The 23565-nt window shown below is 49.1% G+C and overlaps 1 protein-coding gene, 1 non-coding gene and 1 pseudogene across 3 annotated transcripts in view; 1 reads left to right on the forward strand and 2 right to left on the reverse strand.

The window, feature by feature from the left end:
- LOC139279948 (SITS-binding protein) overlaps positions 1-23565 on the forward strand; it is a 153714-nt gene that overhangs the window by 91769 nt on the left and 38380 nt on the right. For both annotated transcript variants that reach the window (XM_070899294.1, XM_070899295.1), the window contains 3 exons: positions 2334-2525; positions 4538-4806; positions 6905-7041. In XM_070899294.1, coding sequence (XP_070755395.1) covers positions 2334-2525; positions 4538-4806; positions 6905-7041 — 598 coding nt within the window. The remainder of the gene's footprint in view (positions 1-2333; positions 2526-4537; positions 4807-6904; positions 7042-23565) is intronic.
- On the reverse strand, positions 21357-21553 carry LOC139280394 (U2 spliceosomal RNA). Its single transcript, XR_011596664.1, has one exon. It is a non-coding gene; the product is annotated as a U2 spliceosomal RNA (small nuclear RNA).
- LOC139280321 (U2 spliceosomal RNA) lies at positions 21696-21930 on the reverse strand (annotated as a pseudogene).

Below are 23565 nucleotides of genomic sequence, written 5' to 3' on the forward strand. Positions count from 1 at the left end.
CCCCCTTCCCACACCTCCCGCCCCTTCCCCCACCCCCGCCCCTTCCCCCACCTCCCCCCCCTTCCCTCACCTCCCCCCTTCCAGTCTCATTCCTCCCCGGCCTTCCAGGTCTCACCCTTCCCCCGCCTTCACACTCAGCTGAGCCCCTTCTTGGAGCCTGTGGGTGAAGGGCAGGCTATGACCGTGGGGTCAGGCTTGTGCCGTTAGCGCTGGGCTCCCATCTAAAGGCAGTGTCTGCTGGGCAGTGCCAGGACTGGGCAGAGCCAGGACTGGGCAGAGCCAGGGCCAGGGTTAGGTAGGGCCAGGGCTGAGCAGGACAGAGCTGGGCAGGACAGGGCTGGGCAGGGCAGGGGCTGGGCCAGTGCTGGGCTGGGCGTCCTGTTACTCTGGGAGGAGGAGGTGAGGAGGGGAGGGGAGAGGGGGGGGGGGGAGGATGGGGGGAGGGGTGAGAGGGAAGGGAGGATGGGTGGGGGGGGGGGGAGGAGAACCAAGACGAGGATGGTCCGATCCCCGGCCTCTGTGAGCGGATTGGCTGCCCATCCACTGTCCCGCCTGTTAAACCTGGACGTGGGCAGGTTGGGGCCGGGTTTGAGCTTTTTAAAGTTTTAACATCCCACCTGACCTCAACCCACCAGTGTTTTGGATTCAGCCCTGGATTTCCGCCCTGGATTTCTCTCCCGCCCTCTGCAGGTGAAGACTCTGAGCGCCACAAGTGCTGGGCACGTCACCAGCCTTACGCTCAGCAACACATCGCATTTAGACAGGAATCGTTCAATCCTCAAACACGGGACATCAGCACATAACCCAGGCTGACACTCCCAGTGCAGTACTGAGGGAGCGGCGCACTGTCGGAATGGCAGTACTGAGGGAGCGCCGCATTGTCGGAGAGCAGTACTGAGGGAGCGCCGCACTGTCGGAGGAGCAAGTACTGAGGGAGCGCCGCACTGTCGGAGAGGCAGTACTGAGGAGCGCCGTACTGTCGGAATGGCAGTACTGAGGGAGCGCCGCACTGTCAGAGGGGCAGTACTGAGGGAGCGGCGCACTGTTGGAGGGGCAGTACTGAGGGAGTGCCGCACTGTCGGAGAGCAGTACTGAGGGAGCGCCGCAATCTCGGAGGGGCAGTACTGAGGGAGCGCCGCACTGTCGGAGGGGTAGTACTGAGGGAGCACCGCACTGTCGGAGGGGCAGTACTGAGGGAGCGCCGCACTGTCGGAGGGGCAGTACTGAGGGAGCGCCGCACTGTCGGAGGGGCAGTACTGAGGGAGCACCGCACTGTCGGAGGGGCAGTACTGAGGGAGCGCCGCACTGTCGGAGGGGCAGTACTGAGGGAGCGCCGCACTGTCGGAGGAGCAGTACTGAGGGAGCGCCGCACTGTCTGAATGGCAGTACTGAGGGAGCGAGGCACTGTCGGAGGGGCAGTACTGAGGGAGTGCTGCACTGTCGGAGGGGCAGAACTGAGGGAGCGCCGCACTGTTGGAGGGGCAGAACTGAGGGAGCTCCGCACTGTCGGAAGGGCAATACTGAGGGAGTGCTGCACTGTCGGAAGGGCAGAACTGAGGGAGCGCCGCACTGTCGGAATGGCAGTACTGAGGGAGCGCTGCACTGTCGGAGGGGCAGTACTGAGGGAGTGCTGCACTGTCGGAGGGGCAGTACTGAGGGAGTGCTGCACTGTCGGAGGGGCAGAACTGAGGGAGTGCCGCACTGTCGGAGGGGCAGTACTGATGGAGTGCCGCACTGTCAGAGGGGTAGTACTGAGGGAGCGCTGCACTGGCGGAGGGGCAGTACTGAGGGTGTGCTGCGCTGTCGATGGGGCAGTACTGAGGGAGTGCTGCACTGTCGGAGGGGCAGAACTAAGGGAGCACCGCACTGTCGGAGAGGCAGTAGTGAGGGAGCGCCGCACTGTCGGAGGGGCAGTACTGAGGGAGTGCTGCACTGTCAAAGGTTTAGTCTGTCGGATCAGACGTTAAACGGAGGCCCCGTCTGTCTGTTCTGTTGGATGATGTGGCCCATTTATAAGGAGGAGAAAGGAGTTGTTCAGAGACCACCTTTCATCGCCTAAAGAAAACACGTTAACTGGTAGTTGCACTTATTGCTGTTTGTGGGATTTTGCTGTGTGCCGAGTTCAGTGGCTGTGAAGCACGTTGCCATGTTTCTGAGATGTGGTGAAGATACTGTACCAATGTGGCTGGTATCTAGTGGAGGGGTTGAGAGACTGCACTGGCGTGGACTATCTCGATGTCTCTGCCTGCACAGTTGTTTACACCAGCTGATTTGGTGTTTGAATTGTCGAAAGATGCCTCTGGTCTTTAATTACCATGTTCTCCAATTTGCAGGAACACAGTCTGCTTGACACCCAGGGGAAGACTTCAGTTCCACAGAGCAGATTCCTCGGCCTCCGTCAGCTAAGGTTGTCCATCACGCTTTCCCCTTACACAAGCATCGACTCCAACCACTTCCAGTCGAGCCTACAGGAAGGGAGGGAACATTTCTGGCTCAGTTTCTCATCATCGGCAAATGGATCTCCAGTACTTACTAGTTTTATTTCTCCTTTGTGCTTGCTCTGTTAAGAATTGTGCTAGACTGGGCATGTCATCTCTGCATGCACTTAACTTTCTGTCACCTGGCTCCAGTCCATACCACACCAGTGATTTGGAGATCCCATCGGTCTGCCAGTTGTTGCTTCAAACGCTTTGTGGCTATAAGAACATAAGAAATAGGAACAGGAGTAGGCCATACAGCCCCTCGAGTCTGCTCCGCCATTCAATACGATCATGGCTGATCTTATCATGGACTCAGCTCTACTTCCCTGCCCGCTCCCCATAACCCCTTATCGTTTAAGAAACTGTCTATTTCTATCTTAAATTTATTCAATGTGCCAGCTTCCACAGCTCTCTGAGGCAGTGAATTCCAAAGATTTACAACCCTCTGAGAGAAGAAATTTCACCTCATCTCAGTTTTAAACGGGCGGCCCCTTATTCTAAGATTATGCCCTCTAGTTCTAGTCTCCCCATCAGTGGAAACATCCTCTCTGCATCCACCTTGTCAAGCCCCCTCATAATCTTATACATTTCGATAAGATCACCTCTCATTCTTCTGAATTCCAATGAGTAGAGGCCCAACCTACTCAACCTTTCCTCATAAGTCAACCCCCTCATCTCCGGAATCAACCTAGTGAACCTTCTCTGAACTGTCTCCAAAGCAAGTATATCCTTTCGTAAATATGGAAACCAAAGCTGCAAGCAGTATTCCAGGTGTGACCTCACCAATACCCTGTATAGCTCTAGCAAGACTTCCCTGCTTTTATACTCCATCCCCTTTGCAATAAAGGCCAAGATTCCATTGACCTTCCTGATCAGTTGCTGTACCTGCATACTAACCTTTTGTGTTTCATGCACAAGTACCCCCAGGTCCCGCTGTACTGCAGCACTTTGCAATCTTTCTCCATTTCAGTAATAACTTGCTCTTTGATTTTTTTCTGCCAAAGTGCATGACCTCACACTTTCCAACATTGTACTCCCATCTGCCAAATTTTTGCCCACTCACTTAGCCTGTCAATGTCCTTTTGCAGATTTTTTGTGTCCTCCTCACATATTGCTTTTCCTCCCATCTTTGTATCGTCAGCAAACTTTACGTTACACTCAGTCCTTTCTTCCAAGTCGTTAATATAGATTGTAAATACTTGGACCATATGGTGGGCCATAGCACTCCACTACCCTTAATCCAGTACCCACTGACAAGTTAGTCCCACAGTCTACAGGGCAGCTGATGGAAGCAGAAATATCAGACTGGTGCAGTAGGGGGCAGTCGTGCGTTGTTTGAATAGAGGCCCATCATTTGAGCAGTGTAGAGGGAGGGAGTTTTACTCTGTATCTAACCCGTGCTGTACCAGCCCTGGGAGTGTTTGATGGGACAGTGTAGAGGAAGCTTTACTCTGTATCTAACCCATGCTGTACCAGCCCTGGGAGTGTTTGATGGGACAGTGTAGAGGGAGCTTTACTCTGTATCTAACCCATGCTGTACCAGCCCTGGGAGTGTTTGATGGGACAGTGTAGAGGGAGCTTTACTCTGTATCTAACCCCGTGCTGTACCTGCCCTGGGAGAGTTTGATGGGACAGTGTAGAGGGAGCTTTACTCTGTATCTAACCCGTGCTGTACCTGACCTTGGAGTGTTTGATGGGACAGTGTAGAGGGAGCTTTACTCTGCCAAGGGCAGGTACAGCATGGGTTAGATACAATGTTCAGTAATGATTCTATGAGATGTGTGGTTAGATGGAGAGGAGGCCTGGCTGAGGCTGGTTATTCCCCTGATGGGCTGACAGAGGGTAAGAGACAGGGCAAGTTTAGAGAGCCCAAGGGCTGCACGTATTTAATGAGCCCCAGAATGCCCACTCCAGCCTATTCCTTTTCAATAGAAATACCAGTCAGTCTGTCTCCCCTCATGGTGAAATGTCACTGGCTGGTGCATTACTGAGCTTGCTGACCCACCCTCTGTACAGTGCAGTAGGCCCTAACCCCGCTGTGTCCCTGTTTTACCCAGGGCCCGCTGTTGATGAAGTGGAGGGGAAAGTTTGCTGCGAAGCTGAACATCAGCAGTGAGGAGGCGCAGGACTGGTTCATTGAGCAGGCCCGCAGCCTCCAGAGGAGGTTGGAGGTCAGCTATATCACCCTGGAAGTCGGAGTGGGGAGTCCATCTCTCGAGCAGGTGCTGCTCCGTTCCTGTCATCTCCGTGGCAACGAATACATCGCCCAGTTTGCAAAGCTGGCTGAGAAGCTGGGAAATGCGACGATTATATCAGCTGCTACTCGGTAACTTGTGCCTGAGAGAGAGTAACCGGGGACCTGGGACTGAGAGCAACTGGGGACCTGGGACTGAGAGTAATGGGGGCCGGGGACTGAGAGTAACGGGGGCCATGGACTGAGAGTAACGGAGTTCGGGGACTGAGAGTAACCGGGGGCCGGGGACTGAGAGTAACGGGGGGCCATAGACTGAGAGTAACGGGGGCCGGGGAACAAGAGTAACGGGGGACCTGGGACTGAGAGTAACTGGGGGCCGGGGACTGAGAGTAACCGGGGACCTGGGACTGAGAGTAACCGGGGACCTGGGACTGAGAGTAACGGGGAGCCGGGGACTGAAAGTAACGGGGGGCCGGGGACTGAGAGTAACTGGGGGCCGGGGACTGAGAGTAATCGGGGACCTGGGACTGAGAGTAACCAGGGGGCCAGGGACTGAGAGTAACGGGGGGATGGGACTGAGAGTAACAGGGGCCGGGGACTGAGAGTAACCGGGGACCTGAGACTGAGAGTAATCGGGGACCTGGGACTGAGAGTAACCAGGGGGCCGGGGACTGAGAGTAACCGGGGACCTGGGACTGAGAGTAATCGGGGACCTGGGACTGAGAGTAACCGGGGGGCCGGGGACTGAGAGTAACCGGGGACCTGGGACTGAGAGTAATCGGGGACCTGGGACTGAGAGTAACCGGGGGGCCGGGGACTGAGAGTAACGGGGGGCCGGGGACTGAGAGTAACCGGGCACCTGTGACTGAGAGTAATGGGGGCCGGGGACTGAGAGTAACGGGGGCCATGGACTGAGAGTAACGGGGGGCCGGGGACTGAGAGTAACCGGGCACCTGTGACTGAGAGTAACCGGGGACCTGGGACTGAGAGCAACTGGGGACCTGGGACTGAGAGTAATGGGGGCCGGGGACTGAGAGTAACGGGGGCCATGGACTGAGAGTAACGGAGTTCGGGGACTGAGAGTAACCGGGGGCCGGGGACTGAGAGTAACGGGGGGCCATAGACTGAGAGTAACGGGGACCGGGGAACAAGAGTAACGGGGGACCTGGGACTGAGAGTAACTGGGGGCCGGGGACTGAGAGTAACCGGGGACCTGGGACTGAGAGTAACCGGGGACCTGGGACTGAGAGTAACGGGGAGCCGGGGACTGAGAGTAACGGGGGGCCGGGGACTGAGAGTAACTGGGGGCCGGGGACTGAGAGTAATCGGGGACCTGGGACTGAGAGTAACCAGGGGGCCAGGGACTGAGAGTAACGGGGGGATGGGACTGAGAGTAACAGGGGCCGGGGACTGAGAGTAACTGGGGACCTGAGACTGAGAGTAATCGGGGACCTGGGACTGAGAGTAACCAGGGGGCCGGGGACTGAGAGTAACCGGGGACCTGGGACTGAGAGTAATCGGGGACCTGGGACTGAGAGTAACCGGGGGGCCGGGGACTGAGAGTAACCGGGGACCTGGGACTGAGAGTAATCGGGGACCTGGGACTGAGAGTAACCGGGGGGCTGGGGACTGAGAGTAACGGGGGGCCGGGGACTGAGAGTAACCGGGCACCTGTGACTGAGAGTAACAGGGGGCCGGGGACTGAGAGTAACGGGGGCCGGGGACTGTGAGTAACGGGGGCCGAGGACTGAGAGTAACCAGGGACCTGGGACTGAGAGTAATCGGGGACCTGGGACTGAGAGTAACGGGAGGCCTGGAAACGAGAGTGACGGGGTGCCGGGAACTGAGAGTAACGGGGGCCGGGGACTGAGAGTGACGGGGGCCAGGGAACGAGAGTGACCGGGGGCCGAGGAACGAGAGTAACGGGGGGCCGGGGAACGAGAGTGACGGGGGCCGGGGAACGAGAGTAACAGTCTCTCTCTCTCTCTATCTCTCTTGCTCTATTTCCCTGTGTATAACAGTCTCTCTATTTCCCTGTGTATAACATTCACTGACTCGCTCTCTTTCTCTCTCTCTCTCTGGCCCCATTTCCTTGGTGACCGTGTTTGACAACTGATTGAATTGTGGGTGGTTTCGAGGGCAGATTGAGGAATTTGCACCGATAGATTTTACAAGAAGTGATGGTTATAGCAGAGTATGCTGACTGATGCTGCCCCTTTGTGTACTGCAGGACTGCTCACTCGCCGGTGTTTGTTCGCATGTGTCCTCGACTGTCCGACTGGAGTCACGCAGGATTGAAGGGCATCATTCCCTCAGTTCTTCACTACAGCTTACTGGGATACAGCTTCTTCATTCCAGATGCAGTAGGTAATGTAACAGCAAAAGGCAGCCAATCACGAGGTCAGTCAGAATCACTCACTCTCTATCGTCCACTCAGCAATTCTAAACTTATTTCTATTTTAATTCTAAGGAATAATCACTCCCAGGGCAGGTACAGGGGGGTTAGATACAGAGTAAGTAACCCTCTACACTGCCCCATCAAACACTCTCAGGGCAGGTACAGCACGGTTTAGATACAGGGTAAAGCTCCCTCTACTCTGCCCCATCAAACATTCCCAGGGCAGGTACAGCACGGGTTACAAACAGAGTAAAGCTCCCTCTACACTGTCCCATCAAACACACCCAGGGCAGGTACAGCACGGGTTAGATACAGAGTAAAGCTCCCTCTACAGTGTCCCATCAAACACACCCAGGGCAGGTACAGCACGGGGTTAGATACAGAGTAAAGCTCCCTCTACACTGTCCCATCAAACACACCCAGGGCAGGTACAGCACGGGTTAGATACAGAGTAAAGCTCCCTCTACACTGTCCCATCAAACACTCCCAGGGCAGGTACAGCACGGGTTAGATACAGAGTAAAGCTCCCTCTACACTGTCCCATCAAACATTCCCAGGGCAGGTACAGAGTAAAGCTAAAGTCTGAAACTGCTGAAAGGCAGTGCAAAATCATTTCTCAACAGCACGGCCATGGAAAAAAAAATTCTAATCATTGCAAATAAAACAAAAATTTACGACAAAATTTGTGGGCATTTAAAGCCTATGAACTCGGCCACTTCCAGGTGTGATGCTGGTGATCTGCAGCTCTTTCTACAGACTTGCGTTGCTGCGACAGTGAGCTTTGCCCTGGCTATGCCGTCATTTACATACACCATGGCGAAGGGGTGGGCAGATCCTCTGTCAGCGCTCCGCTCCACCCCGGAAGTTAGCATGTGAATTAGAACGGGTGTAACTCTGGACTATCTGACCTACACCTGAAATTCCAGTCGCTATACCAGAACTCCATCACTTTTGTACCACGGAAAATTGGAAGTTTGTGTCCCATCTGTACAATATGACCCTGGTAAACAGATTGAGAAGGGGCAGATCCCGCTCAGGCCAGACTCCTGAACTTTGTTGAGGCAGTGACATTCCCAGCGGAGTGTGGAATGCCCTGTGATGGGCATTGCCTAAACTCTTCCACATGAAAGGCTATTAGTTAAACACTAAGCTGCACAGATTGCGATACATATACGGAATAAAACTGAAACACTCTGAGACATCTGTCTCGAAACACTTTAAACTGTAAGTAACACAAGGGCGAGTATGTGTGAGAGCCAATGCTTGATTTAATTGCAACTGGAACACATTGTGCAAATAAATCAGAAATCCCAAGCTCAGTGGCAGATGGGCTCAGAACTCAGACAGCTGAAGGTCAGAATATTGCAGGCAGATCTGACAGTTTGATGCAGTCCTCAAGTATGACTGGTTACGTTATGTATTTTGAGAGTGAATTCTGTGTGAGCTGCATTGACATTTCTGGATGGGATCGCAGGGACTTTGATGTTTGACTTGATGAAAAATTGCAGCTCTATTATATTAAGCTGTAGGAACGACTGTGTGGGCCATGATTTGGAGCAAGCTTTGTGTTTCAGCAAGTGTGTGTTTGGTCTGTGGCTGAGGCCAAGTCTGGGCCTGGACTGGAGGTAAACCCAGGCCTGGGGCAGAGGTCGAGCTTGGGGCAGGGTTGAGCCTGGGGCGTGTAATGTGGCCATGTCTGGGGCTAGGGCAGAACCTGGGGTCTGTGCTGTGGCTGGGGCCAGGCCTGGGTTGAGCCTGGGGCTGTGAAATGACTGGGACCAGGCCTGGGGCTGGAGTTGAGCCTGGGGCTTGTGAAGTGACTGGGCCAGGCCTGGGGTTGAGCCTGGGGCTTGCGACGTGGCCAGGAGGACCAGACCTGGGGCAAGGCCTGCGACTGGGACTTCCTCTTCTAACAAACCCAGCTTCCTTACTCTTCTTAAGTTGTGTAATGAACGTAATGACTCACAAGACTTGTTACTGTAAACTGCCTCAGGTGCAAACCTGATCCAACTTTATTCGCGCCCAAAAGTAACCCGCGTGACAAGGTACCTGCGCTTATATACCAGTGACCGTGCACGCATGTACAGCCCGATGACCTCCGACAGTGGCGCCCCCTGGTGTCTTGTGACCCCAAACCCCAATTCATAACAACATCCCCTTTCAAGATCATAATATCAGTCTTTTTACAAATTAAGACGGTCTGGGACTTTCTGCTAACGAGTTGATCGTTTCAGTTCAACTTCAGTTCTAAGCGAGCGTTCTCAGTCAGTTGTGACTGAAGGCTGAGCAACCGATCTGATAGAAGTGGTAATGACCACATCAGGGAGTGGAGATCCAGTTTCATAAATGAAAGCACAGTCTCTGATGAATGAACACTGGTTGGTTGGTTACTGACTGCATCTTCCTCAAATGGTTCCAGTTCATCCGTGTGCCGCTGTTTTATCTGATCAACATGTTTCCTGCATGTGTGCCCATTCTTGAGCATGACAATAAACACTCTGTTACCCTCCTTGGCTGTAACAGTGCCGGCGATCCACTTTGGACCTTGACTATAGTTCAGTACATAAACCGGATCGTTGACAGAGATGTCACGTGACACGATCATGATACCCTTGTTGTTTTCAACACGATCATTCAAATCGGGATGAACAAGAGAGAGCTTGGTCTTGAGATTTCTCTTCATCAGTAGTTCAGCAGGGGAGACCCCAGTAAGCGTATGAAGTCTGGTCCTGTAGCTGAGCAGTATACAGGACAAGCGAGTCTGCAGTGAACCCTGAGTTACATGTTTCATACTCTGCATGTTTGAACAGCATGCTTTGGTTGACCATTAGAAGCAGGTTTGAATGGGGCTGACTTCACATGTTTAATATCATTGAGTTTCATGAACTCTTGAAACTCCAGACTTGTGAAGCAAGATCTGTTGTCGCTCACAACAATGTCAGGCAAACCATGACACGAAGGCTCTCAATAGTAGCTGTAGACGTACTGGATGACATAATAATACACTCTATCCACTTTGAATATGCATCCACCACAACAAAAAACATCTTTCCCAGGAAAGGGCCCGCAAAATCGATGTGGATCCTCGACCATGGTTTAGATGGCCACAACCAAAGACTCAGCGGAGATTCCGCTGGTTCTTTACTTAGTTGCATGCAAGTATTGCAATGATGCACACATGATTCCAGATCAGAGTCAATTCCAGGCCACCATACATGAGACCTAGCAATGGCTTTCATCATGACAATACCAGGATGAGTGCTATGTAGTTCACGTACAAATTTTTCTCTACCTTTCTTAGGCATAACAACACGATTACCCCACAGTAAACAATCTGACTGAATGGATAGTTCATATTTGTGACGGTTTAAGGTTTGGTCTCATCACACATTTCCATAGGTATGGCAGACCAATCACAACCAATACAGTAGGGTCATGGCTGCTCCAGATCCTAACTTGTTGAGCAGTGACAGGAGTTCCTTCCCTCTCAAAAGCATCCATTACTAACAGTAGATCTGCAGGTTGCGGAATCTCCACCTCAGGTGTGGGCAATGGCAGACGACTCAGTGCATCAGCACAATTCTCAGTGCCATGTTATGCCGAATAACATAATCATAGGCAGACAATGTCAACGCCCACCTCTGGATACGGGATGATGCATTGGTATTAATACATTTGTTTTCCGAAAACAATGAAATGAGTGGCTTGTGATCCGCTTTGAGTTCAAAATGAAGACCAAACAGGTACTGATGCATCTTTTTGACCCCATACACACAGGCCAAAGCTTCTTTTTCTACCATGCTGTAAGCTCTTTCTGCTTTTGACAAACTTCTCAAAGCATACGCAACAGGTTGTAGCTTACTCGACTCATTTGCTTATTGGAGTATACAGCCAACTCCATATGATGAAGCATCACAGGCCAATACAGGACGCTTACATGGATCATAATGAACAAGCAACTTGTTTGAACAGAGCAGATTCTTAGCCTGCTCAAAGGCTCTATCTTGAGACACACCCCAGACCCAGTTGTCGCCTTTTCTGAGTAGCACGTGCTGTGGCTCTAGTAAAGTGCTCAGTCTGGGTAAGAAATTACCGAAGTAATTGAGTAGCCCAAGGAATGAATGCAACTCCATTACATTCTGAGGCCTGGGTGCATTTTTGATGGCCTTGGTTTTCGAATCAGTAGGCCTGATGCCATCAGCAGCAATCTTCCTCCCCAGGAATTTAACTTCAAGTGCCATGAAGATACACTTCGAACGTTTCAGCCTGAGTCCCACTTTGTCCAGACGATGTAGGACTTCTTCAAGATAGTTCAGATGTTTAGTAGTGACACGACCTGTGACCAGAATATCATCTTGAAACATGACAGTTCTAGGAACGGACTTTAGTAGACTCTCCATATTCCTCTGAAATATAGCTGCAGCTGAACGAATTCCAAAAGGACACCTGTTGTGGACAAACAGTCCTTTACGGGTGTTGATGCAGGTGAGTTTTTGAAGTGTCGACAAGCTCCTGTGTCATGTAGGCCGACGTCAGATCCAGTTTAGTGAATGACTTGCCACCAGCTAGCATGGCAAACAGGTCATCAGCCTTCGGTAACAGGTACTGATCCTGTTTCGAAAATCGGTTAATCGTAACCTTGTAGTCTCCACAAATCCTGACAGTGCCATCACTCTTCAACACAGGAACAATAGGACTGGCCCGCTCGTTAAACTCGACCGGTGATATGACCCCTTCACGTTGGAGTCTGTCAAGCTCAATTTCAACCTTCTCCCTCATCATGTAGGGAACAGACCGAGCTTTATGATAGACAGGTCTTGCATCAGATTCCAGGTGATTCTGCACCTTGGCTCCAGTAAAATTGCCAATGCCCGGTTCGACCAAAGAAGGAAACTTCTTCAACACTTGAGCACATGAAGTGTCATCTGACACCGCTTTGATATCATTCCAATTCCACTTGATTTTCTCGAGCCAATTCCTGCCAAACAGCGTTGGACCATTACCTGGGATGATCCATAATGGTAGATCATGAACCACATCATATGACACCTTGACTACTGTACTGCCAATCACCAGTATGAGTTCCTTAGTGTAAGTACGCAACTTGGCATTGACTGGACTCAGCTTAAGCTTCACAGCCTCAGTGTCCCACAGCTTGTCGAATGTCCTTTGGCTCATTATCGCACCTGTGTTCAACTCCATATATACAGGCACGCCATTCAGCTTCACATTAATGATTATTGGCTGGCTCTTTCCAAAGAACGAATACAGACCATACACTTCCTCCTCGGGTTGTGTATCTGGGCCAGCACTGGACTGGTCATCATCAGCAATGTGATGAGCGGCAGCACGCTTGCTCAGTTGTGGGCACATTCTCTGAAGATGCCCCACTTTCGAACAGCCATTACAGGCGTACTGTTTAAACCGACACTGATGAGGCTGATGATTGCCCCCACAACGCCAACAGGGTGAAATTGGATTCGTACCAGTTGGCAGACTTTGAGCAGCTACAGGTTTCACATAAGCGGTCGAGTAGGCCCTGCCATAAGCAGCTCTGCCAGACGACGACACAATCTTATTTACAGTACTTGCTGTGGAGCTCCGACTTTTCGATATCTGCCTCAAATTATCATCAGTTGTCATGCATGCCTGGGCAGTCGCGATGGCCTTGCTCAAATCCAGCTTCTCTTCGGCCAATAACTTCCGAAGAACCACATCATGGTTGATGCCTATCATGAAGAAATCTCGCAGCATGCCTTCTACCACATTCCCAAACTTACACGGCTCAGCAAGACGTCGTATGTCGGCGACGAATCCCGACACATCCTAGCCCTCAGCACGAACATGCGTGTAGAAGCGATAGCGTGAGATGATGAGCTCCTCTTTTGGCTTAAGATGGTCACGCACCAAAGCACGCACATCCTCGTATTCTTTGTCCATTGGACGTAAAGGCAAGAGAAGATTCTTCATGAGGCCATAAATTTTCGGACCACAAACGATGAGGAAAACTGCGTCAGCGTCTCCCTCCATTTTGTTGGCCACAAAATACTGATCCAGGCAGTCGATAAAATCCGCCCAATCCTCGCCATCCACGAATCTCTCCAGAATTCCAATAGTGCCCATTATACATGCGAAGGTTCTTAAGTTACCTCGTCGCCAAATGTAATGAATGTAATGACTCACAAGACTTGTTACTGTAAACTGCCTCAGGTGCAAACCTGATCCAACTTTATTCGTGCCCATAGTAACCCGCGTGACCCGTACTTATATACCAGTGACCACATACGCGTGCGTACAGCCCGATGACCTCCGACAGTGGCGCCCCCTGGTGTCTGGTGATCCCAAGCATAAATACATAACAAGTAGGAGCTCTCAGTCCCCAATATGCTGTCCCCTGATGAACCTGGCGGCCATTCTAATTAAACTGTGGACTGAATCGTCATTCTTTACTGCACCCCCGGCCCCACTCCGAGTTTCTCCCACAGATATCCTCTCTCCTTTCCTCCCTCAGCCTCTGCACCAAGCGACTCCTCATCCTGGGTGATTTCAATCTCCATCTCAGCTCCCCTTGCCCTCTCTCCTCTGAGTTCACTGCCCTTGACCATCTCTTTGACCCTACCATCTCACGTGACCTCTCTGCTCCAATCGTCTCGATCATACACAAAGCCATCACTGGTCATGTTCTTGTATTCTTCACAACTCAGATCCACCGTTCCAACCACACTTACTTCAGTCCCTGGAATAAACTCCACCCCTCACATCACTTACAGCTGCACTTTCAAACAACCAACTGCTTTGTTTTCATTGTTTGTGTAACCTTTTGTTCAACTATGAGTGCAAAATCAGGAAGTGCATCTCTGAGGGCTAAATGAAAGAGCTAAATCAATCAGAAAGTTACAACTATATAATTAATCAGGGAGCAGTTGGTCCCACATAGTATAAACTGATGGAATAAAAGTTTTCATTCTGCGTCCACTCTAAGGGACCTATGTGAACTGAATTTCCATAGTTTCAGTCTTATTATGTGGGTGTTATATCTTCAGTACAACTCACAAACACACACACACAGCCTTAAGATGGCAGAACACTCCGGAACTCTAGTCAGGTGACCTGTTCCCTCTTTATTTATACACAGCACTGGCTGCAATGCCACAGTAGTCCACTGGGTGGAGCTATATATATATTACACTTCTCCCTCCTTAATGACAAAGTCATTATAATAAAATAATAATCATACCTAACTTGCATGGTTATACATAACCAAAGATCTAGACTTATTTTGCCATATTTACAAATCAAGCTGAACCACTTGTTTTCAAAGAGGATACCTTCACTCTCGAACAGAACCTTCCAAACATGAAATTCATTCTCGGCTGATCCTGAGGACAGTTTTCCTCCAAGGGATGCCCTTGATTTCCATTTGAACTCTCTCTAACTTCAGACTGTTTGTCTGCCTGATTTGGACTCAGACTTAAATTTTGACTTTCTCTTGGATTTGTTTCCAGTATTGTGGATGTAGGATATGCTACTGGTATATCAAAACTATCTGATGAGTCAGAAATAATTGAATCATTCCCACCTTCAACTACTTTCATGTCTGTAGGTAAAATATGATCAATGTAAACAAACCTAACCTGTCCATAATCAAACATCTTGACCAAATATGTGCGAGGACCACATATCTTCACCATTCTTCCTAGTAAACACCTTAACCATTTATGGTGATGGTTCTTCACTCTCAATCTTCTGATTTAATTTCACACTTCTCACTTTTACTCTACCTTTATCATGATTCTCTTTCTGTCATAATTGTTTATCTTCTACTGACTATGCCAAGTTTGGTTTTAACAATGAGAACCTAGTTCGTGGCTGTCGTTTGAGAAACAACTCTGCTGGTGTTCTACCAGTGGTTGTATGAGGAGTATTACGATATGTAATTAGAAAATTAGCCAATTTGTGGTCCATTGACAACTGTCATTTCTTTGGATTTGAATCCAGCATCTGTTTGATGAGGGCACGTTTGACAAGTTGTACAGTGTGCTCTGCTGCACCATTTGAAGCAGGGTGGTACGGTGGAACCTTGGTATGTTTCACACCATTTTTGCTTGTGAACTGTGCAAATTCTTCTGAACAAAATTGTGGTCCATTATCAGAAACAATTTCTTCTGAGAGGCCAAATGAAGAAAATAACATTCGTAAAATGTCTAATGTTTTACTTGTTGTTATTTTCCACATTGGAAACAACTCAACCCACTTCGAATGACTATCAATCACAATGAACAATTGTTGTCCTTCCAGCTCAGCAAAATCGATATGTAGCATTTGCCACACCCTGGGAGGCCATTTCCATAGCTGTAATGGTACTGATGGCGGTTGCTTGCTTACCGATTGACATGTCGTACACTGACTGACAATGTACTCAATATCTTTATCTAGACCTGGCCACCATAAGTAACTGCGTGCAAAACTCTTAGTCAAGCACATTCCCAGGTGCTGGTCATGGGGGTCTCCTAATAATTTGGACCTGAATTTATTTGGTATAACCACTCTTGCACCCCATATGATACAATCTTTATCGACTGATAATTCATTCCTACAAATGAAGAATGGATGAATATCTTTGTCTGTTACCTGGTTTGGCCAGCCATTTGCAATATAATCATACACCTTTGACATAACTGGGTCACGTTTGGTTGCTCTACCAATCTCCTCAGCTGTGACTGGCAGTTCATCAATGTATGAAACATAGAACACTTCTTCCCTATTAGGTGTAACTTGTGATGGGGAAAGCAATCTAGATATAGCATCAGCATTACTGTGATCAACTGATCATCTGTATTCTATATCATATGTATATGCTGACAAAATCAAAGCCCATCTTTGTATTCGGGCTGCAGCTAATGTTGGAACTGGGGACTATGGATGGAGGATTGCTGTCAGGGGCTTATGGTAAACTTATGACCATACAAGTATTTGTGGAACTTCTTGACCCCAAAAATTAATGCCAAAGCTTTCCTTTCAATTTGCACATAATTACTCTCACTGGCACTGAAAGTGCGTGAAGCAAAAATAATTGGTCTCTCCTCCCCACTATGTAGTACATGAGAGATCACTGCCCCAACTCCATATGGAGAGGCATTACATGCTAGCTTGATCTCCTTTAGATACGTCATAGTGGACTAACATGGTGCTCTCCACCAATTTGCATTTACACTCCTTGAAAGCTGTGTCGCATTCTTCTGACAACTTCCAATGGACCTGTTTTTTCAATAGTTCATTCAGTGGATATAGCCAAATTTGGTAGCAACTTCCCATAATAATTCAAGGGACCCAAAAATGATCAAAGTTCAATGATATTCTTGGAAGTGGATACATTTCTAATTGCATCCAGTTTTCCCTTGGTTGGATGTAAACCATCTTTGTCTACTCTGTACCCTAAGTACTCCACTGAGTTTTGAAATAACTCACACTTACGAGCAGACACTCGTACTCTGTGCTTTTCTAGCCATTTGAGGACTTCATTCAATATGTTATGAATTTGCCTATTTGGTGCTGAAATTAGCATGCATTCTAAATAACATACTAACTCTTCAATACCTTGCAAAATCTGGTTCATCACCCTGTGGCATATGGCAGGGGCGGAAGACACTCCCAATGGTAGCTATTAAATTGATATAGGCCTAGATAAGTATTTATAATCAAGCATAACTTGGACTCCTCATCTAATTCAAGTTGTAAGTGGGCATTCGTAAGATCCAACTTTGAGAAGATCTGACCACCTGTCAGTGTTGTGAACAAATCTTCTACATTTGGCAATGTATTGGGGAGATTACCCTCGAGAACCTGGTTTACGGTTACTTTATAATCACCACAAAACCTTACCTTACCATCGGACTTAGGTACAACAACACTGGGTGTAGCCCAATTACATAGATCTATCTTAGAAATAATGTTCTCAGTCTCTAGTCTTTTGAGTTCTTGCTCACCTTTCTCCTTGAGTGCATATGGTATGGAACGTGGTTTGCAGTAAACCAATCTAGTGTCCTTCTATAATGTGACACTCGCCCTGAAGCCTTGGATCGAACTGCCTGTTTCACAGAACACCTTCGGATAATTCTTGATGACATCATACTTTGATGCAAATCTCATTTCAACATGAAAAATCTCACTCCAATCCAGCTTCAGTGATCCCAACCAATTTCTTCCTAGTAAGGCAGGCTTGTCTCCTGCCACTACTAATAGAGGCAAGCTCTGAAATTGATCCTTGTATTTCACCAGTACGGTGACATGATCTACCATGGGAATATTCTCTCCCGAGTAGCCTCGCTGCTCTATCTTGGATTTCTCCAATGGGAAATCACACAATTTGTCGAGGTAGGTCGAGATGTGTAATGAGATAGAACTAATTGTGCAAGGAATAAGAGTGACCATATTATGGTAGAATTCAGAGACTAGGGTCCTGAACTTAAGGAAAGGTAACTTCGATGGTATGAGACGTGAATTGTCTAGAATAGACTAGCAAATGATGCTTAAAGGGTTGACGGTGGATAGATAATGGCAAACATTTAAAGATCACATGGACGAACTTCAACAATTGTACATCCCGGTCTGGAGTAAAAATAAAATGGGGAAGGTGGCTCAACCATGACTAACAAGGGAAATTAAGGATAGTGTTAAATCCAAGGAAGAGGCATATAAATTGGCCAGAAAAAGCAGCAAACCTGAGGACTGGGAGAATTTTAGAATTCAGCAGAGGAGGACAAAGGGTTTAATTAGGAGGGGGAAAATAGAGTATGAGAGGAAGCTTGCTGGGAACATAAAAACTGACTGCAAAAGCTTCTATAGATATGTGAAGAGAAAAAGATGAGTGAAGACAAACATAGGTCACTTGCAGTCAGATTCAGGTGAATTTATAATGGGGAACAAAGAAATGGCACACCAATTGAACAAAAACTTTGGTTCTGAATCACGAAGGAAGACACAAATAACCTTCCGGAAATACTAGGGGACCGAGGGTCTAGTGGGAAGGAGGAACTGAAGGAAATCCTTATTAGGCGGGAAATTGTGTTAGCAAAATTGATGGGATTGAAGGCCGATGAATCCCAGGGGCCTGATAGTCTGCATCCTAGAGTACTTAAGGAAGTGGCCCTAGAAATAGTGGATGCATTGGTGATCATTTTCCAACAGTCTATCGACTCTGGATCAGTTCTGATATGTCCTTACTATACAGTACAAATGCACACGAGGCCCATGCTTGAGAGAAGGTGACTCTGTGACCAGCAACTTTTATTCCAGCACTGAAGTGATGAAGGTGGGTGGAGCTTCCCCTTTTATACCTGAAAGACCAGGTTAGGAGTGTCTCCCACAAGTTCACACCTAGTGGTCAATGTTCTCACATTGTACAACTAGTCAGTTTACACATGGGTTACAATGACAGTTAAATACATGACATCACCTCCCCCCCAAAGTCTTATTGGGATCACAAGTTAAGTCTCTCTGGTGATTTACGCTCCCTTGTAGAGCGCCTGAGTTGGGGCTCCGTTTGTTGGGCGCTGGCCTGAGTGTCTGCTGTTTGCGGTGCCTCAGGCCTGTCCGGACTGCCCACAGTGACTGGGCTCTCCTCCATTTGGTTCCGTGTTCCACCACCTGTGGAGGAGTGAACTTTACATCATGTTCTTCCTCTGCTTCTTCTATGGAGTTGCTAAACCTCCTTTTTGTTCACACTCGATCCATTTGGATTACGACAACCAAAAACATTTTTCCCATGAAAGGACCTGCATAGTCCACATGAATGCTTGACCATGGTTTGGCGGGTCAGGGGCTAAGGGGGGCTTCCCTGGGCGCATTGCCCAGCTGGGCACACGTGTTGCACCTGCGAACACAAAGTTCCAGGTCTGCATCTATCCCTGGCCATCAAACGTGTGACCTGGCAATTGCCTTCATCATGAAAATGCCCGGGTGCTCATTGTGGAGTTCTCTGATAAACACCTCTCTGCCCAACTGGGGCATGACTACTCTGTTTCCCCATAGTAGGCAATCGGCCTGAATCGAGAGTTCATCCTTGTGCCTGTAAAATGGTTTGAATTCCTCAGGGCATGCTCCGTATGTGGCTGCCCAGTCCCCATTAAGGACACATTTCTTGACTAAAGACAGTAGCGGGTCTTGACCTGATGGGCGGTCATGGGTGAGCCTTCGCTTTCGAAAGTTTCCACAGCCATGACCATCTCAGCAGCATGCTCGGTAGCCCCCTCAGTGGTGGCTAGTGGGAGCCTGTTGAGTGCATCGGCGCAGTTTTCAGTGCCCGGTCTGTGCCGAATTGTATAGTCATAGGTGGCTAACGTGAGTGCCCACCTCTGTATGCGGGCCGATGCATTTGCATTTATGGCCTTGTTGTCGGTCAAAAGGGACGTTAGGGGTTTGTGATCTGTCTCCAGCTCAAATTTCCTACCGAACAGGTACTGGTGCATTTTTTTTACAGCATATACACAAGCGCTTCCTTTTCTACCATCCTGTAGCCCCTTTCTGCCTAGGACAGACTTCTGGAGGCATAAGCTACCGGCTGTAACTGACCCTTGGCATTAACATGCTGCAACACACACCCGACCCCATAGGACGACATGTCGCAAGTTAAAACAAGTTTCTTACATGGATCATATAGCGTTAACAGATTATTGGAGCATAACAAATTTTGTGCTCTATCAAAAGCCCTTTCCAGGCTTTCTCCCCAGACCCATTCACGACCTTTGCGTAGGAGCACGTGTAGCGGCTCTAACAGCGTGCTCAGTTTGGGAAGAAAATTACCAAAATAGTTCAGGAGCCCGAGGAACGAACGCAGCTCCTTCGTGTTACGGGGTCTGGGTGCTCTCTGGATCGCTTCGCTTTTGGACGCAGTAGGTCTGATCCCGTCTGCTGCTACCCTCATTCCCAGGAATTCTACCTCTGGACCTAGGAAGACGCACTTCACCTTTTTCAGTCGCAGCCCTACCCGGTCCAGTCTGTGTAGCACCTCCTCCAGGTTGCAAAGGTGTTCTTCAGTATCACAACCTGTGATGAGGATGTCGTCTTGAAAAACCACTGTTCTTGGAATCGACTTGAGGAGGCTTTCCATATTGCGTTGAAAGATCGCGGCCGCCAAGTGAATCCCAAACGGACATCTGTTGTACTCAAACAACCCCTTGTGTGTCGTGATGGTGGTCAGCTTCTTCGACACACTCGCCAGCTCCTGGGCCATGTAAGCTGAGGTTAAGTCCAATTTTGAAAAATGTTTGCCACCGGATAGCGTCGCGAAGAGGTCCTCCGCTCTCGGTAGCGGGTACTGGTCTTGGAGTGACAGCCGATTGATGGTGGCCTTGTAATCGCCACATATCCTGACCGACCCATCCGCCTTGAGCACCAGCACAATCGGGCTCGCCCAGTCACTGAATTCGACTGGTGAGATGATGCCTTCCCTCAGCAGGCGGTCCAATTCGCCTTCTATCTTTTCCCGCATCACGTATGGCACCGCTCTGGCCTTGTGGTGTACTGGCCTGGCATCCGGGTTTATGTGAATCACTGCCTTGGTCCCCATGAAAGTGCCAATGTCGGGCTGAAATAGTGAGTCAAATTTGTCCAGGTCCTGTGAGCATGATACTCGCTCCATAGAAGAAATTGCATTGACATCGCCCCATTTCCAGTTCATGACAGCCAGCCAACTTCTCCCCAGTAATGCGGGACCGTCGCCCGGGACAATCCAGAGTGGCAACCTGTTCTCCGCATCTTTGTGGGTCACGACTACCGTGGAGCTGCCTCGCATCGGAATGATCTCCTTTGTATATGTCCGTAGCTGTGCATCAATCGGCAATAATTTTGGCCTCCTGGCCTTGGACGCCCACAACTTGTCGAATTGTTTGATATTCACCAGTGACTGGCTGGCCCCTGTGTCTAGCTCCATTGATACTGGGATGCCATTGAGGAGCACTTTCATCATTATCGGTGGCGTCCTGGTGTATGAACTGTATATGTGCTCCAGATGAACTCGCTGAACTTCAGCTTCCAGCGATTTCCCCCAGTGTCCATTTGGCCCCATAGGGCTTGCGTTGTCCCCATCCTCCTCGTACATAAACCTGGCTGCAGGCTTCCTGCACATATTTTTTTTTTTAAATCGTAGCCAATCTTTCAATTCTTTGTCAGATCACAAACGCCAGAGGTCACCTTGCACACATCAAGGATCACCCTGCGCTAATGCTCTTAGCCAAAAGGCCTAAAGCCCAAGCACCGTTCCTGGAAGTACTGCAATACCAGGTTCGTGACATGGAGGTGGATGGGTCAGCAACCCCACACACCTCCGTGGAGGTGGATGGGCCAAACCACCCCACCCACCTCCTATTTCCAAAAAGCATAGGAGAACCACCTTCCTGATCCAGGGAGAACCACGTTGGGGTCATGGTTACTCCCCTGTCAGGTCAGTTACGCATGATCTTAGCCAAAAGGCCGAGAAGCACATATTTTTTTTAATTATTTTTTATTTATTTTTTTTTATTCGTAGCCAATCTTTCCAATTCTTTGTCAAATCACAAACGCCAGAGGTCACCTTGCACACATCAAGGATCACTCTGCGCCAATGCTCTTAGCCAAAAGGCCGAGAGCCCACTGCACCGTTCCTGGAAGTACTGCAATACCAGGTTCGTGCCATGGAGGTGGATGGGTCAGGTCCCCCACACACCTCCGTGGAGGTGGATGGGTCAACCCTCCCCACCCACCTCCTGTTTCCAAAAATGCAAGCATATACCTTCCTGACCAGGGAGGAACCACCCTGAGGTCATGGTGGCTGGTCAGAAACGGTACTACACTTGATCTTAGCCAAAAGGCCAAGAAGCACATATGCACCAAGTGACCACTGACATTGCAATTTCTGCAGGTGTATTGCTGATATCTGCAAGCTCTGGCTGTGTGTTTGCCTCCACATCTCCAACATGAGCCGTTTTTGGAAACAAAAGGCTCATTACCAGTCGATCGTCTGTGACTGTCTGTGTAACTGTTTTTAAGCACACCATTAACAGGTGTTGATGGCCCCATTACTGGCCATATTGTCCCTTGCGATGGCGTGAATCGCCGTTCAGCTAGCCTTTGTCTCTGTTGAATTCCCCCTTTGGATTCGACTACATGCTCGGGCATGTCCGATTGCCACTGTCTGCCTGGGGAACTGTGTTCCGCGTTAACGATGTTGACTCCCTAGCCATTTGCTGCATTTAAACCAAGATTTTTGTCAAACATCATTCTGGTCTCTCCCTCCCCTGAGATAAATATCTGGGCCATCAAAGCTGCAGTTTCCAGGGTCAAGTCATTGGTCTCGATCAGTTTCCTGAAAACCCCAGCGTGCCCGATGCCCTCAATAAAAAAGTCTCGCAGCATCTCCGCTCTGCATGCATCTGGGAACTTACATAGCCGGAGGTCTGCCACGAAGTCTGGAACGCTTTGCCCTTCTCGCCACCCGTGCGTGTAAAACCGGTGCCTCGCCATGTGCATGTTGCTCACCGGTTTAAAGTGTTCCCCGATCAACTTACTGAGATCTTCAAAAGTCTTGTCCGTCGGCTTCTCTGGCGCTAGAAGGTCCTTCATCAGGGAGTACACCCTGGATCCACAAACCGTCAGGAGATGAGCCCTGCGTTTGTCGGCCGAATCCTGTCCCAACCATTCCTTAGTGACGAAGCTTTGCTGTAGTCTCTCAATAGTCGTCCCAATCATCACCAACACAGTACCTCTCGTCTGCGCTGCTAGTGGCCATGCTCACGTGGTTTAAATCCCAGTTTCTCGTCACCAATGATATGTCCTTCCTATACAGTATAAATGCACACGAGGCCCATACTTGAGAGAAGGTTACTCTGTGACCAGTAACTTTTATTCCAGCACTGAAGTGATGAAGGTGGGTGGAGCTTCCCCTTTTATCCCTGAAAGTCCAGGTTAGGAGTGTCTCCCACAAGTTCACCACCTAGTGGTCAATGTTCTCACAGTGTACAACAAGTCAGTTTATACATGGTTACAATGACAGTTAAATACAACACAAGTTCCTATGGACTGGAGGGTAACGAATGTACCACCACTTTTTAAGAAAGGAGGGAGAGAGAAAACGGGTAATTATAGACCGGTTAGCCTGACATCAGTAGTGGGGAAAATGTTGGAATCAATTATTAAAGATGAAATACCAGCGCATTTGGAAAGCAGTGACTGGATTGATCCAAGTCAGCATGGATTTATGAAAGGGAAATCCTGCTTGACAAATCTTCTAGAATTTTTTGAGGATGTAACTAGTAGAGTGGACAAGAAAGAACCAGTGGATGTGGTGCATTTGGACTTTCAAAAGGCTTTTGACAAGGTCCCACACAAGAGAATGGTGTGCAAAATTAAAGCACATGATATTGGAGGTAATGTACTGACATGGAAAGAGAACTGGTTGGCAGACAGGAAGCAGAGAGTTGGGATAAACGGGTCCTTTTCAGAATGGAAGGCAGTGACTA

This window comes from Pristiophorus japonicus, chromosome 14, assembly GCF_044704955.1.
Source record: "Pristiophorus japonicus isolate sPriJap1 chromosome 14, sPriJap1.hap1, whole genome shotgun sequence".
In the NCBI taxonomy this organism is placed as follows: Eukaryota; Metazoa; Chordata; class Chondrichthyes; family Pristiophoridae; genus Pristiophorus; species Pristiophorus japonicus.